Here is a 17,076-nt window from a genome sequence, read left to right as displayed (position 1 = left end):
GCCAGATTATATAGGACGATCAACTCAAGGAAGCTATGTGAGTTAGGTGCACATAGAGAGGACGAAAGCTTTCTTCGAAAAAAGAGATTAGCTGGTATGAAATATTGATATGAATTTGTGGAAAAAGAAGCCAAGAAGTAGTCGTCTGTAGGAAGGTATTACATGGAAGTGAAACGTGGACCAAGTTAATGTAGATAAGAAGAAACTTTAACACCTGAAATACTATGACAGCGAGACATGTTAAAAATTAAGGAGAAAAATAAATGCTATAAGGTGGAGTGCCAGAAACAACACGAGAAGAAAGAATCTGACCTAAAACCCTTACCACACGAGGAGACAAGTTAATGAAACATCTACTACTACACCTAAGAGAAGTTAAACTTGTCGCTGAATGAGGGAGTAGAAGAGCAAATTTATATTGTCGCAGAGAGATTGGAGTATGACAAACAGATTACGGACTATCTTGAGTGTGTCAGCCCTGCCAACTACCGCTGCAGTGCCCGAGAAAATAACGAGACAATAGCTTTACTTTTTGTTAAATATTTTTCGATAACAACTACGCTTAACTGGAAACTTAACAACAGGTCGGAATATAGAATTACTCGGATCAAAGATAATTTTTCGTATTTGCGTGTACTGGGAGACTCAGAAACCGCTGACAGTAGCGGCAAGGTGTATGGTATAGTTAACTACGTTTCTCATTTGTTTTCAAGTGTAGCAGTATTTTCAACACTGAGACGACGTAGAAATATATTCAAGAGAGGCTGTAACTGTCATTTACAAACTTTTTAATTCCCTGTTTCTCTCGGGCAATTACTAAGCATCATTTTACAGCTTGTGACCTCATTTCTTCTTTCGTATCTTGTGCCATAAAATACTATTTTCTTAGAAAAGAACGCTGAGCGTCCATGATAGTGACATGCATTGACGACATAAGGATCTTTCTTACATAGGATAATTTAAAACCTCATCAGTGTTCGAAAGAAAGACAAGAAAAGTCAAATAAACATCACCTATAACTACTGAATTACTTGCAGTAAAGCGTTTGAAAGACTGAGACATAGGCACTAACAGACTGAAGCTATAAATAGAGCCGTGTGGCGTTCTCGGGCGGCTTCTTCGATAAGAGTGGAACATTGACATGTTACGAACCAAAACTGAATAAGATAAGTTAAACATTAATCAGTTTTGATTATTTGCCTGGTAATCAGACAGTATTAAACTGCCACTTAACATAACTGTTACAAGGTGATTTTTAAATCATTACTTCTTATCATTCTGTGAAAGAAAGATTGTTACAGCACCGCATATAGGGAATCACATTTATAAAGATTATAATTTACTGCTTTACATCAAGTGTTGGTACTTACGTTGGATCTGTTCTGGTGGGAGATCCTCCTGAAACAAAAATGAAAAAGTACTTTTAGAAATACGTGTAAGCGCACATAAAGTCGTTAAATGTACATTACAGTAACGCTAATAATCATGAACGATAGTAACTACTCAGAGCGAAACGTTTCTTTCTCTTCTGTCATAATGTTTAGTCAAGATCTCGAATATTTTTATAAAGAGTGAACATTATCAGAGATGTGACAAAAACTATCGCCACCTGTCATTCCAATTTAATGTTTTATTATAAAAGTTCATTCAGTCGTAAATTAGCTCGTGCTATAAAATTTGTAATATGACCGCTGAGTCATGTAGACTTTTCCCAAGTATACCACTGGTAAAAAGCTTACTCATTTTCAAACAGGTGGCAGTGTTGAGATACTGAGACGTTTCGACGAGTGTCTTACGTACTCATGAAACAAAGTGATGAGTATGATACCGATAATGAATATGACACTCGTTGAAACGTCGAAGTATCTTAACACTGTATCCGTCCGGAAACACGAGAGTTTTCCATCAGTACTGTGTCTGTTTCCACGTTCCTTCATTTTTCTATGATAGGCACCGCTACCACATTTTAGAGTCTTAATATAAATATTCCCGCAATTCCAGAATGAGATTTTCACTTTACAGCAGAGTGTGCGCTGATTGGAAGGTAGGAGACGAGGTACTGGCAGAAGTGAAGCTGTGAGGACGGGGCGTCTGTTGTGCTTGGGTAGCTCAGATAGTAGAGCAGTGTGCTTATACAATAACCTTACCCGTTTGTTCTCTCGAATCTACAAGATACACTACTGGCCATTAAAATTGCTACACCAAGAAGAAGCCGGCCGGAGTGGCCGTGCGCTTCTAGGCGCTACAGTCTGGAGCCGAGCGATCGCTCCGGTCGCAGGTTCGAATCCTGCCTCGGGCATGGATGTGTGTGATGTCCATAAGCTAGTTAGGTTTAATTAGTTCTAAGTTCTAGGCGATTGATGACCTCAGAAGTTAAGTCGCATAGTGCTCAGAGCCATTTGAACCAATTTTTTTTAACTGTAAGATGTTATACCATGAAACACCAGCCTGATATTTAAATGATTAAACTTTCATTCCATTCGGTACTAATGTCCACTAGTAACATCAGTATGAGGTTTCACCCCTAAGGACACGAATACACTCTTTTCTTCGTTGTGGTATGGAAGCGAACACTCTCTGAATGCCATCTACAGGATTCTTCTTGGACTGTCTGAAGCAAACGCTGCATTTCTTCATGCAGGTTGCTGGTTTTACCATTCTTGCCGCTTAGTCTGAATTCATTCTTCCTGTTCTTTCCGTGAAATTGCACAGGAGACAGGAGCTTTAATGCCTTCTTTTCCAAAAAGCGCAACCATACAACTATCATTAACTAATGATTGTCGGCCGCTGTGGCCGAGCGGTTCTAGGCGCTTCAGTCCGGAACCACGCGGCTGCTACGGTCACAGGTTCGAATCCGGCCTCGGGCATGGATGTGTGTCATTTCCTTAGGTTAGTTAGGTTTAAGTAGTTAAGTTTATGGTACTGATGACCTCAGATGTTAAGTCCCGTAGCCCATAGAGCCATTTGAACTAGTTTTTGAACTAATGATTAATCAACTGTCACTGAATTCATCAAGTCTGGTGAAAATAGTCTAATGATAAGTACACAATCCAAAGTGGATATTATTAATGCGCCATGGAAAATAGATGATTAGTGGCTCGAGGAGTAGAGGCAGTATTTTACTGCAATACAGATTCGTCAGAAGTGAAAGTTAGAAACCCTGAAAGGAGAAAACTTCTTTCTTTCTTTAGTAATAACATAAATCATGTCAATAACAATGGTAATCAAACTGGTGTTTTTTACAGATTATTGCTGCGAATGGCTCAAGAGCAAGTTCACGGTCCTCATGTTTTGAAATGTACATCAAAATGTCAAGTCTGAAACTAAGCAGATCTTGTAGAAAGTGAAATATTTCAGTCGTACGCTTTTGGGCTCCCTCCTCGCCATTCAGGAATACATTAGTACATACATGGGCGTACATACAGTGGATTGTACGGGAACTATGTTTTCCTGGTGAGTTCTTGTAACTGTGTGTTGTCGTGGTTGCTGAGGCATGTTTACTGAGAAGAACATACCACATACGGCGGCCATGTATTATATATGGCTTGTAATTCGTTCGCTTAATGCGCCACACATAGTAATACCAGACATTCGCGGTAGTATGGTTCAAATGGCTCTGAACACTATGGGACTTAACATCTGAGGTCATCAGTCCCCTAGATCTTAGAACTACTTAAACCTAACTAACCTAAGGACATCACACACATCCATGCCCGAGGCAGGAATCGAACCTGCGACCGTAGCAGGAGCGCGGTTCCGGACTGAAGGACTAGAACCGCTCGTCCACCGCGGCCGGCCGCGGTAGTATACGTGAGACTTACAGTGCCAACGTTAACATGTGATGAGAATATACGGTATCAGATGAAAAGTATCCTGACACTTCTTAGAGGATATTCATGTAGGGTGTGTCCATCCTTCGCCTTATGAAGGCTTGAACTCTGCTCGATACACTGTGATGAAGCAAGATGGGATATTTTTTACTTCCCCTCTTGTTTTGCCATCTGCCTCCTTAAAATTCAGTTTTTCATTTTTGAACTAACTGCTATTAACATAGATTAGTGTAATCTGCATTTTCATACAAGTTAAAGTTTGCCGCTTAGTTTTAAAGAATATAACAATAGATCTGTAGATGACATTCAGAAAGTGTTCGCTTCCACACCACAACGAAGAAAAGAGTTTATTCGTGTGGTGGTGGTGGTTAGTGTTTAACGTCCCGTCGACAACGAGGTCATTAGAGACGGAGCGCAAGATCAGGTTAGGGAAGGATTGGGAAGGAAATCTGCCGCGCCCTTTCAAAGGAAAGTTTGCCGCTTAGTTTTAAAGAATATAACAATAGATCTGTAGATGACATTCAGAAAGTGTTCGCTTCCACACCACAACGAAGAAAAGAGTTTATTCGTGTGGTGGTGGTGGTTAGTGTTTAACGTCCCGTCGACAACGAGGTCATTAGAGACGGAGCGCAAGATCAGGTTAGGGAAGGATTGGGAAGGAAATCTGCCGCGCCCTTTCAAAGGAACCATGCAAACATCCGCCTGAAACGATTTAGGGAAATCACGGAAAACCTAAATCAAGATGGCTGGAGACGGGATTGAACCGTCGTCCTCCTGAATGCGAGTCCAGTGTGCTAACCACTGCGCCACTTCGCTCTGTGTATTCGTGTCCTAGGGGGTGAAACCTCGTACTGATGCTATTAGTGGACATTAGTACCGAATGAAATGAAAGTTTAATCATTTAAATATCAGGCTGGTGTTTCATGGTATAACATCTTACAGTTAAAAAAAATTGGTTCAAATGGCTCTGAGCGCTATGCGACTTACCTTCTGAGGTCATTAGTCGCCTAGAACTTAGAACTAACTAAACCTAACTAACCTAAGGACATCACACACATCCATGCCCGAGGCAGGATTCGAACCTGCGACCGGAGCGGTCGCTCGGCTCCAGACTGTAGCGCCTAGAATCTCACTGGCACTCCGGCCGGCCTCTTACAGTTCATTTAGTGCATAAAAGAGTTATTATGATGTTCGCAAGTAGACAGTTTAGGGAGAGCTACATCGCAACTACAAGAACAGTATTTGATCCCTCTTGGTTCCTGTTACACACCAGCGCTTGATGTCTTTAACACCTTGCTCGGCTACTCGTGTAGTTGCCATCGTAGCTCGTACGCACCGTCATCTGATCTTAAGAGCTCTTTCGACGAACCGTTCTTATTTCAGTTCTGCCCGGCGGCACGAGCAGACACAGATTGAAGGGGCGCAGCGAGTGCCAGCACAGTTGGCGCGGCGGGCACCCTCTGAGCGACGCGACAGGTGCTGTCCCGCCTAAAAGGTCGCCCCACTGGCTGGCACTGCAGAGAGGCATGTCTGGCGTCCGATGTCGAGTGACACCGAGTCCTGGGTGTGTGGCCTCGTGTTAACTATTAGCACCACGCAAGGCTGTCAGAAGCTACGGCAGCGACTGTTGCAACCATTGCGATGAAAGTTGAAGGGACTGAATGCTCGAATTACTAGAAGGAAGTGAAAGTACCCTCGGAAAACTGCACCTGCCTGCTACGTGTTAGACTGACGGAGCCACGAAATATGTACACTACTGGCCATTAAAATTGCTACACCACGAAGATGTGCTACAGACGCGAAATTTAACAAACAGGAAGAAGATGTTGTGATAAGCAAATGATTAGCTTTTCAGAGCATTCACACAAGGTTGGCGCCGATGGCGACACTTACAACGTGCTGACATGAGGAAAGTTTCCAACCGATTTCTCATACACAAACGGCACTTGACCGGCGTTGCCTGGTGAAACGTTGTTGTGATGCCTCGTGTAAGGAGGACAAATGCGTACCATCACGTTTCCGACTTTCATAGAGGACGGATTGTAGCCTATCGCGATTGCGGTTTATCGTATCGCGGCATTGCTGCTCGCGTTGGTCGAGATCCAATGACTGTTAGCAGAATATGGAATCGGTGGGCTCAGGAGGGTAATAAGGAACGCCGTGCTGGATCCAGCAGCCTCGTATCACTAGCAGTCGAGATGACAGGCATCTTATCCGCATGGCTGTAACGGATCGTGCAGCCACGTCTCGATCCCTGAGTCAACAGATGGGCACTTTTGCAAGACAACAACCATCTGCACGAACAGTTCGATGACGTTTGCAGCAGCGTGGACTATCACCTTGGAGACCGTGGCTGCGGTTACCCTTGACGCTGCATCACAGACAGGAGCGCCTGCTACAGTGTACTCAACGACGAACCTGGGTGCACGAGTGGCAAAACGTCATTTTTTCGGATGAACCCGGGTTCAGAATCATGATGGTCGTATCCCCATTTGGCGTCATCGCGGTGAACGCAAACTGCAAGCGTGTATTCGTCACCGCCAAACTGCCGTATCAACGGCGTGATGGTATGGGTTGCCATTGGTTACACTTCTCGGTCACCTCTTGTTCGCATTGACGGCACATTGAACAGTGGACGTTACATTTCAGATGTGTTACGACACGTGGCTCAAACCTTCATTCGATCTCTGCGAAACCCTACATTTCAGCAGGATAATGAACGACCGCACGTTGCAGGTCCTGTACGGGCCTTTCTGGATACAGAAAATGTTCGACTGCTGCTCTGGCCAGCACATTCCCCGTATCTCCCACCAACTGAAAAGTCTGGTCAACGGTGGCCGAGCAACAGGCCCGTCACAATACGCCAGTCACTACTCCTGATGAACTGTGGTATCGTGTTGAAGCTGTATGGGCAGCTGTACCTCTACACGCCATCCAAGCTCTGTTTGATTCAATGCCCAGGCGTATCAAGGTCTTTATTACGGCCAGAGGTGGTTGTTCTGGGCACTGATTTCTCAGAATCTATGCACCCAAACTGCGTGAAAACGTAATCACATGTTAGTTCTAGTGTAATATATTTGTCCAATGAATACCCGTTTATTATCAGCGTTTCTTGTTGGTGTAGCAATTTTAACGGCCAGTAGTGCAGATTCTTATTCCCTTCAAATACGTATGCCGAGACGTTTGTTCATAGATTCTGCAACGTATTGTCCATGCTTCTGACAAAATCGGCCCTGTGAACAACTCGAAAGGGAGTGGGCCAGTGCATCTTTTTATTGTAACACTTATCACCGTTTACTTTTCGTTCCATTCACTGTTAGAGTGAGGGGTAACTCACCACTTGAATGCTTCTCAGCGAGTTGTTATCTTTTCAGTTTAGGTTTCACATTTCCTACGGGAACGACGCCTAAGATTCTGAAAGCAACTATTAGGAAGGTGGACATGCCATATTGAATTTTGAATGTGACCGATGTGCATGTCAGAGAGAGAGAGCAAGTTATGTTACTGTTAAACAATCTATGATCTGAAATTACAATGACGTGAATACCCCTAGGCGCATACAGGCATTGATGTAAGTCAACGGGGACAGTTGAAAACGTGTGCCCCGACCGGGACTCGAACCCTTGATATCCTGCTTACAGGGCAGACGCTCTGTTCATCTGAGCCACCGAGGACACAGAGAATAGTGCGACTGCAGGGACTTATCTCTGGCACGCATCCCGTGAGACCCACATTCCCACCTTACTGTCCCGTACTATATTCATAGTGCCCCTGTCCATTATATTCATTATTCGCGGCTTTTTGCCGATTCCCGTTAGAGTTCGGGCACTGTTTGTCCATCCGCACAGAAGAAGCTAGTGATACGAGGCCGTTGAGATCCATCACACCGTTACGTGTTACCCTCTTGAGCCCACCGATTCAATAGTCTGCTAACAGTCATTGGATCTCGACCAACGCGAGCAGCAATGTCGCGGTACGATAAACCGCAATTGCGATAGGGTACAATACGACCTTTATCAAAGCCGGAAACGTAATGGCACGCATTTCTCCTTCTTATACGAGGCATCATAACAACGTTTCACCGGGAAATGCCGGTCAACTGCTGTTTGTGTATGAGAAATCAGTTGGAAACTTTCCTCATGTCAGCACGTTGTAGGTGTCACCAACGGCGCCAACCTTGTGTGAATGCTCTGAAAAGCTAATTATTTGCATACCACAGCTCCTTCTACCTGTCGGTTAAATTTCACTTCAGTCCGCATCTCGTGGTCGTGCGGTAGCGTTCTCGCTTCCCGCGCCCGGGTTCCCGGGTTCGATTCCCGGCGGGGTCAGGGATTTTCTCTGCTTCGTGATGACTGGGTGTTGTGTGATGTCCTTAGGTTAGTTAGGTTTAAGAAGTTCTAAGTCCTAGGGGACTGATGACTTTCGATGGCGTGAGAATGGAGTATAGTCAGATGCTATGAAAGAGTGCGAAGGCAACGGTTTCAATCACCGCCATCAGAAAGGAGCAGGGGATCCAGAGAGACCTAATGTCGAAAGAGGACATTTTAAAAAACTAAAAGCAAATTGTAAATACTTTCAGATAGCGGTGCAAGGCTCAAAGCCTTATATAAAAAGATACGGGCATGTTGATTTAAAGAGAAAGAAGTGGCTTTGCAAGAATGTGGCAAATTTCTGTTCTACGTTTGTGTAATAAGCACTTAATCACTGAAAAACTATATTTCCAGTGGAGAATAAAAATCGAGTGATATTTAATCTTTATTTTCAATAGACATGTATATACTATTCACCGTGCCAAGCAAACTTAAATATTTGATACGATTTCCCTCTACCAAGTGATCTGAATAGCAGTCCGATAAATAATCGTAAATACGATTTACATACAAAACAATGACTCTGAGCACTATGAGACTTAACATCTGAGGTCATCAGTCCCCCAGAACATAGAACTACTTAAACCTCACTAACCTAAGGACATTAATCACATCCATGGCCGAGGCAGGATACGAACCTGCGACCGTAGCGGTCGCGCGGTTCCAGATGAACCGCCTAGAACCGCTCGGCCACACCGGCCGGCCCGATTTACTTAACAGCCACATACAATACGTACATGGGCTTCGTGATCGCATACATAGAGTAACATCTAGGGCGGCTGCGATTCTTTTACATTTCTGTTGCCGTCAGGGACAATGTTGATTAGAACTACACGTAATTGCGAGAGGAAGGTTTCAAAATCATCTAACCAATCTTTGCGCCCAGAATTTCTCTAATTACATCGTCGTGGCCAATACGTGAAAAGCTTATTGTAGGAAATGATACATTTGCTGACTCATTTTGTGACGTGGGCACTCGGGATATTGTGTGTGCCTTGGCGACACATACCGCCTTCCTTGTAACGTCTGCAGATTAACTGGCATTTCTGTGATTCTGTCATGCTGACTAAACAAAATTGAAAAAGAGAACAGCTCTTCTTTGTGTAAATCCAACCTAGCCAGGGCCCCAGACTGACAAATAAAACTCACGAATTGATCGAACGAGTGTCTTCTAAGCGATATCTTTGGTGTGGAGATTACATGTGTGAAGTATCTGACATAATCATCTGCTTTCTCTATCACTGGATCAATAAAATATTTTTTTCCTTTCCTTAATTTGTGAAAAAGGTATAGTCGAGGTAGCCCACCGGTGTAAGTATTTTTTTCCTTTTATCATTTTGTTTTACTCCATACGTTAAGTAATTAACGTCAGTACATTAAAATTATAAGAACGTTTGCTAGCACAGTGAAATATGGCGTCTGGATAACAATTGATCCGGTTTCTGATTCAGTCAACATAATCGTTATTTCTCTTCACTTAAATGTCACAGCTGCACAGTTTCATGATCAGTCTAATATTTCTGCTTCTCCTTCACTATACAATAAGTCCTTACTTACAGAATATTCTGAAAACAACACGTAACTTGACACACCAATTACGTTTCAAAACCAGTTGCGTTTTCATGGAAGCGAAAATCGATAGCCGAATTGGGAAACCGGTGACTAGAAGCGGATTTCCAAAATCGATTCTTAAGTGTTTACATGTCCAACTAAAACCGGTATTGGGAAATCGGCTTACGAAATCCGATTTTGGGAGCCCGATGTAAACGGGGTGAATATATCTCTGCTGTAAGAGAGCTTGTTCTCGATTATCGAAACTGGACAATCGAGTAGTAGAACGGCGACGAAGAACAACACTGATTGTTGAAGTACGACACTGGTGTGGTGGTTTCCATGGATATATACGCGGATAAAACATTTGAATCAATATGTGCAGCATATCGTGTGAGCAGCAGAGGGGTAGTGATTAATACCGAGTAAACCTTGAACTGCACTCTGCTTTATGCGTAAATGAACTATGACAGCTTTCGCGTGTGCTATGGACGAAAATCGGTGGTCACTGGTGAAACAGTTCGTGTCCACGATACCAGGTTTGCACATTTCGAGGACTGTCCTTCGATACGAATTATGTCATATAAATCACAGAACTGTAACTGTTTCGCAGGTGCCACGTAGTAGACACTGTATAGACAAATATGTCAGTGTCTTGTATTTGAAATTGTGCACTCTCTGGAACTGAAATTAAACGACATCAAGCCCATAACGATGGCTGTGACAGCGCAGAAGTGTAACATTATCTGAAGCAGATGAAAAACTGACCTGGAGACCTTGTTTTCACCGTAGAATGGTGAAATCGCATGTCATCGTTACCACTCAAAATTCTGCAATGAGGTAAGGTGCAGCCAACGCGTACTTTTTAAAAAAGACTTTTAAATGCAATCAGCCTGTTAGCTACAAAAGTAGTGTATTACCTGTTTTCTCTTTAAAACAAAACGTTGTTCCAGTCGTAATTTTGTAATTAGTCTACGAACCATTGTAACGATACCAATATTTAAATGTGGTATATGTTGCACATTCCTCCGTACAATATTTCTGCTATTTCATCAAATAATAATCACGCCTGCTCCCATTCATTCGTTGTATGTGCCAAGTTTGGCAGGTTCTGCTTTCTCACATAAAAAATTAGAAATTTTAATAAATGAACTATTTTCAACCCGCCGTTGTAGCGTCTGCGCGAGAGTTTATCGTAACTGAGGTTTATTCTGATTGGCCGAGAACAGCAGCTAGCGCATTATTCGAATTTGACAGCTGGTGTGAATGTGTTTGGTGTTTTTTTTTTATTTTTTATTTTTTTTTTCAACGCTAAGCTATTTGTATGGATGGGTTCGGTGCGTCAGAGAGTTTCGAGTAACAGTATATTTTTCATTGCATGCATACATATTATGAAACTACATTAACACTATATTCTTGTCGTAACTATAGTGCCAGAGAATGGTGTTTATTTAATTTTCTTTATCCTCGTTCTTGCATGTTTCAGTGAAGATACAGGGCGAGTACATGATTATAGTTTTATTGCTTTTGGGTTCCACAGTAGATTTAATTTCATTATTTTCTCCTCATAATTTCACAAATGGAATCAGCTACAGTTTATTAACTCATTTATTCAGTGCGACGTAACGAGATTAGGGCGCCTCTTGATTACATGATAATTTACATTATTTAAATTTAGGTTTACCATTGCTGTTGCATTATATCGCATAGAAATTCCTAGAAACTTAAAGATTGTGACTGATTCCAATGACTAATTTCTGGCGATCGCCTAGTCAAAAGTTATCGGATCTATTTATTTATGAGCATTACTGTGAAGCACTAAATGCTTAGCATGTAATACCAATCTTCTAAGGGATGTCACTTCCTTGTACACTACTGCGTCGTGGACAGACAATTTCAGAGCTATAGGTGTGGTAATGAAACTCTAACGTGAAGTAGAAGCACGAGAAAAGTACACTGCTAGGTCAGTTCAGTACTGTGTTACAGAACTTTTCTAAACTAGCACAAGTAGCTAGGATTTAGGTATGTGCAACACTGTAGCTGGGAATAACATGTTCATAAACTGAGAAACACATTACGATTTCCTTTCTAAAACCTGCAGACACTTAACGTATTTGTTTAGAGGTACTGGCGTATTCAACCGTAAGCTGTAGAAGGCAAGCGTTTCACATCACATAAACAGCTGTAATTCTTAATCTGCTTCACCAGTTCTTTGGCAAATGGACAGAAGAGTAATCTCAGACACGAAGTCGCAGGCGAAATGTCACTACAAAATAGAGTTGGAGCAACTGTTACTATCTGTCACGATCAGCTCAACATGCCAACTGTTCCCTTCACGTTCTTACTATTCGTGAGAATCATACTGTCAAACTTCCTGATTTATGATTCCATGCATTTATTACCGAAAATATGTCAATTTTAGTCACTTTTTTCAGATCTATATATTAATGATGCTGTGCACTAGAAAACACTTTGGAGTCTCTTGTAGCAAGACAGGACCATATATCTGACACATTTGCTCAATATATGTTTTAAGACAATTACGATACAAAATAGAGTAAGATATTTTTAAGAAGTGCTTCGAATTTTCTCATTTTGAGAGCACTGAAGGACGATCTGTTTAACTGTTAAAAACCCTTCAACAGCCAACATCACAGTAAAATATTTTGTACAGACACTGTACACAACAGATTTTAAAGTGGATTCGCACTATTTGGAATATGTCCAGCATATGTAAATAGCTGTGCTATTGTGTACGGTGTTTGTGTGAAGCAGCAAGCAACTGTGAGCAATATGTATATGGACACAGCCTGTTGCACAAGGTGCTTTAAGTTTTTAAATAGCCTATTTTAGCGTTGACAAACATTTTATAATGTGTTATTTTTATTCACTTGACATGTAGTAAAATGAACATTTTTTACAACAAAAATATTTTAAGACTTGAAGATGGCAGCTTAGTCTGTTGAAACCGGTAGTCTTAAATAAAAAAAAAATGTTTCATGCGATCTTTGCTGTTGAATGGTTTTTAGCAATTTACGAAGTACGGATTTGTAATTGTATAGAGCCTGCTGTGAGTGCTACAATGGTCAGTTTTTATTTATGTATTTCGCTATATGATCACATTTATCTTCTTCCATGGTCGACTTCAACCCGGCTAATCGTGCGTGGTAGCACGACGATTCCGGGGTGCGGGGATGCACGCCAGTCACGTGTCGACTCCACACGGTGGAGTAACGAAGACGGCCGGTGTGCCGGCCAGTCTGGACGTGGACTTTAGGCGGTTTCACACGTCTGAGAAGGTGAACACTGGACTCGTGCCTACATCCTGCCTCAGTTACACGATTCGCGAACATTTAGGCAAATTCTGTCCCCGGGGGAAATATCACTGGAGGCAGGAGGGACATCCGGACCTTGTACCACTGACACTGGGAAATCCACCAATTAACATGTCGGTCACATGAAGGAACGGGATACAGGCCTGAAGAAACAAGAAGAAAACCGATTTAGGCCGAATCAAACGGCCGTCTCAAGGTCAACTTGCATCCTCGTAGTCCTTGCATTGATAATGACCACACACTGCTTCGTAACAGTAAATGAACCTAAGTAAACTTATGAGACAATCCTAAATAATGTAGTCAGTGTAACTGATCGCTCTCTTGTACTCACAGAGGAACCATCTTTCTGGAAAGTCGATTGCCGGCCGGAGTGGCCGTGCGGTTCTAGGCGCTACAGTCTGGAGCCGAGCGTCCGCTACGATCGCAGGTTCGAATCCTGCCTCGGGCGTGGTTGTGTGAGATGTCCTTAGGTTAGTTAGGTTTAATTAGTTCTAAGTTCTAGGCGACTGATGACCTCAGAAGTTAAGTCGCATAGTGCTCAGAGCCATTTGAACCATTGGAAAGTCGATTCAAACGTAATTTGCCCCTCGAATATTCTTTAGGGTACGGTAAACATTTTGTAACACCTTAAAATGCTTATTAACGATTCTGTCACCAATTGCGGTAAGCCCTATTTATAATAGTTTCGAACTTTAGAGGTTCACTTTCTAGCCTGACCTGCTGTGGGTGCACTCACAGTGCCTGACCTGAATAATAAACAACAAAGTGGCAGCACATGCTTTATACATTATTTACAGAATTAACTTGATTTTCACTTAGCAACAGGCACGCGTGGATCGTCGCATTCATTCTGCGAACAATTTATAAAGCATGTGTTGCCACTTTGATGTTTATTGTTAAGATCAGGCATTCTTAGTGCAATCTCAGTAGGACAGACTTGAAAATGAACCTGTAAGGCTTGAAACTAGTCGCCTAATATAAATACTGCAATTGTTGACAGAATCGTTAATAAACGACTTAAAGAATGTAATCAAGTTACAGGTTGCCTGTCAGTACAGTGTTGAAACTGAAGAATTATGTAATATACGCAAAATTTCATTTTCTATATACCAGAGTAACTTCACACACACACACACACACACACACACACACACACACACACACACACACACACACACACGGAGAGAGACAGAGAGAGAGAGAGAGAGAGAGAGAGAGAGACGAGAGAGAGAGAGAGAGAGAGAGAGAGAGAGACAGGGAGGGAGGGGAGAGAGATGCCTATCGTGTATTGGATGGCGGCCTCACCAGAAATCTCAAGGAGGTACCTGGTGAGGTGAGTTAGTAATGAAAAGAAACCCTGATCGGCAAAACCAATCCCGTGTCAAGTTGGCCTTGACCTTAAGAACATCGTGCAACACCTGAGTTAAAAGTAGCCCTGTAATCAAATGTATGTACTGATCAATGATCACTGACGAAAGATGCTGCACTCAAGACTACCCAAGAGCGATTAAGCAAGGAGGCCTGAAAAAATGTTTCGTCTCGTAAATCTTTCAGGTAAACAATCTATTTACAAACTGACACAAAATGTTAGTCGCTATTTTACCTAACTATTCCGAACAGCGATTTTTTTTCTAGAGGCAGAATGCATGCATTCATTAGATGCAAATTCAACTATTCTAAATGTAGATCCTATGCAAATCTGGGAGACTGTAGGGATGTCTGACGGACTATATAACTGTTTTCGGAAGCTGGTCTGTCATTTTCAATGCGTGGTGTGAGTGTTGTGAAACCTGTCGCATTAAATGGTACAGCTTGTCATCCAACATGACGGAACGCGACAGAATGTTACTGTCGTTGTTTCACAACATATGACGAATATCTGTGTGGAGTCGAGATACGTGAGAGACAAGTCTCATAGGTTGAACGAAGTCAGGCTTGATTGTGAGAATCTCGTACCTTCTTGGAGTAACATCGCTCTCCGTACCAACATGATATAAAGCTCGAGGCTAGTGTTAAATGCTACCAAACTTTATCCGTTTAATGTGAGAGTTTTATTTTTTTCCACTCAACGTTACCATATGGATATGCACTGTACCAGTTCTCCATATGATTTCACAGCAGTTCTCATTGTAGAAAAATCAATGAATTTAACCTTGTTTCCTACGAAACCTGGAACTATAAGTCGCTGTGACGTCGTAGATGGTATCAAGTCAAATCAGTTTCAAGTGTGATAGCCCTTTTTTGTTGTTAGAGTGTAATTTTACTTGCAGAAATAACGATACGAAATGTACAGCATTAACCGCACCTTACGTATATGAGATCGCGGCGGGTCAAATCACCATGTTTTAATTGAATATAATATTCGGAACCGTATGCAAAATTTGGAAACAAAGATGTGAGATGTATCTCACACTACATAAATTACTAATTGTTCTGTAATTCTCCCATTTTATTTTCTAGCTTGAATACGATGTGTTACAATTGTGAGTAAACTTCCTCGTCTTTCATTTTCGTAATATCTTTGACATGTAAACTATTAGTTTATTACAGCATAACGAGTCTCGGAGGAATTCTTTCTTGTTCGCAGCCTGTTACAGTGAGGTCTCGTACATTGTAGGTAAATAGTGCTCTACAATTGCCATAATATGCTTATGAACTTCCTGACAGTGTGTGCCGAACCAGTACTCTAAACCGGGATTTTTGACTTTCGTGGGCATCTAGTCAACCAACTGAGGTTCTCAATCGCGATTCACGACCCGCCCTCACAGCTTCACCTCCGCTGGTACCACTTCTCCCACCTTACAAACTTCACAGAAGTTCTGCATACCATGCGCCTCCCAAGTTCGAATCCCACTCTGCCATACAGTTTTAAGCTGGCATGAACTTTCAAATCAGCACACTCTCCGCTTAGTGATGCAAATGCCTGAGCATTTATAAGTTAGAGCAAATGCGCCAGGATAAATGCCTGGGCAAGTGCCCATAATTATAATTTTGTATTAGAAAAGGTGTTTTGCAACACTGCTTCTGTAGTGGTTGGTTAACCAAGTTGGAAAAGATGATTAAGCGTTAGGAAAGAGGGGGAAATAAACAGGACCGTAAACGTAATTATACCTTTTTAGTCAGGTCAGTTCTTGAGATAGTATTAAAAAAACGAATCTCAGGTTTAAAAGTAATTCTTGAAATAAAGTATAGTTTATATTAAGTAAATAGGCAGTAGATAGTATTTTTACTTACACTATGATACTGCAAAAATATTAGAATATAAAAAGTTTATCCATAATGATTTTAATGAGGGATGACTCATGCGCTGATTCCGATTACACGAGTTCAAGAATCGCCGATTCTCTAGGAATCGACTAGTATCGGAATCAAACGATTCCAGCGTCTTCGGCATCGATTCTTTGTTATGAAATCTCTTTGCTGTTACTGCTCTCATTTTATCTTCACGGCATCACAGTCATACGAAAGTAGATAAAGAAAGGAGCAGAATAGAAAACTATAGTCTGCTCAAATGTCACTCCATCTGACAGTAAAGCCTTTTTTCTCCAATGAAAACAGTTTAACACTTAAGAATACATTTATTATCAACAAAGAAATGCCAGTAGTTTAATATATTCCGTAATAATTTTGTTATCAATAATCATTCTTCAGCAGCATTCAGAGATTTGATACGGGTTATGAAGTGTGCAACATTACAAAGCGATGAAAATGTGTGTGAAATCTTATGGTACTTAACTGCTAAGGTCATCAGTCCCTAAGCTTACACACTACTTAACCTAAATTATCCTAAGGACAAACACACACACCCATGCCCGAGGGAGGACTCGAAACTCCGCCCGGACTGGCCACAAAGCGATGACCTAAGGACAATTTTTATTTATACCAGCTTATCACTACATGGCTGTTCAACGCGGTATGTATGTATGTGTAGTGTGTGTGTGTGTGTGTGTGTGTGTGTGTGTGTGTGTGTGTGTGTGTGTGTGTGTGTGT

The 17,076-nt window shown here is 41.9% G+C and overlaps 1 protein-coding gene across 1 annotated transcript in view; it reads right to left on the bottom strand.

The window, feature by feature from the left end:
- Positions 1 to 17,076, bottom strand: part of LOC126355892 (troponin C, isoallergen Bla g 6.0101) — a 52,633-nt gene that overhangs the window by 29,387 nt on the left and 6,170 nt on the right. The window contains exon 2 of the mRNA XM_050006397.1: positions 1,371 to 1,398. Coding sequence (XP_049862354.1) covers positions 1,371 to 1,398 — 28 coding nt within the window. The remainder of the gene's footprint in view (positions 1 to 1,370; positions 1,399 to 17,076) is intronic.

The sequence above is a fragment of the Schistocerca gregaria genome, chromosome 3 (assembly GCF_023897955.1).
Source record: "Schistocerca gregaria isolate iqSchGreg1 chromosome 3, iqSchGreg1.2, whole genome shotgun sequence".
Classification (NCBI taxonomy): Eukaryota; Metazoa; Arthropoda; class Insecta; order Orthoptera; family Acrididae; genus Schistocerca; species Schistocerca gregaria.
Note: the sequence above shows the minus strand (reverse complement) of the source record. Positions and strands in the feature narration are given on the sequence as shown.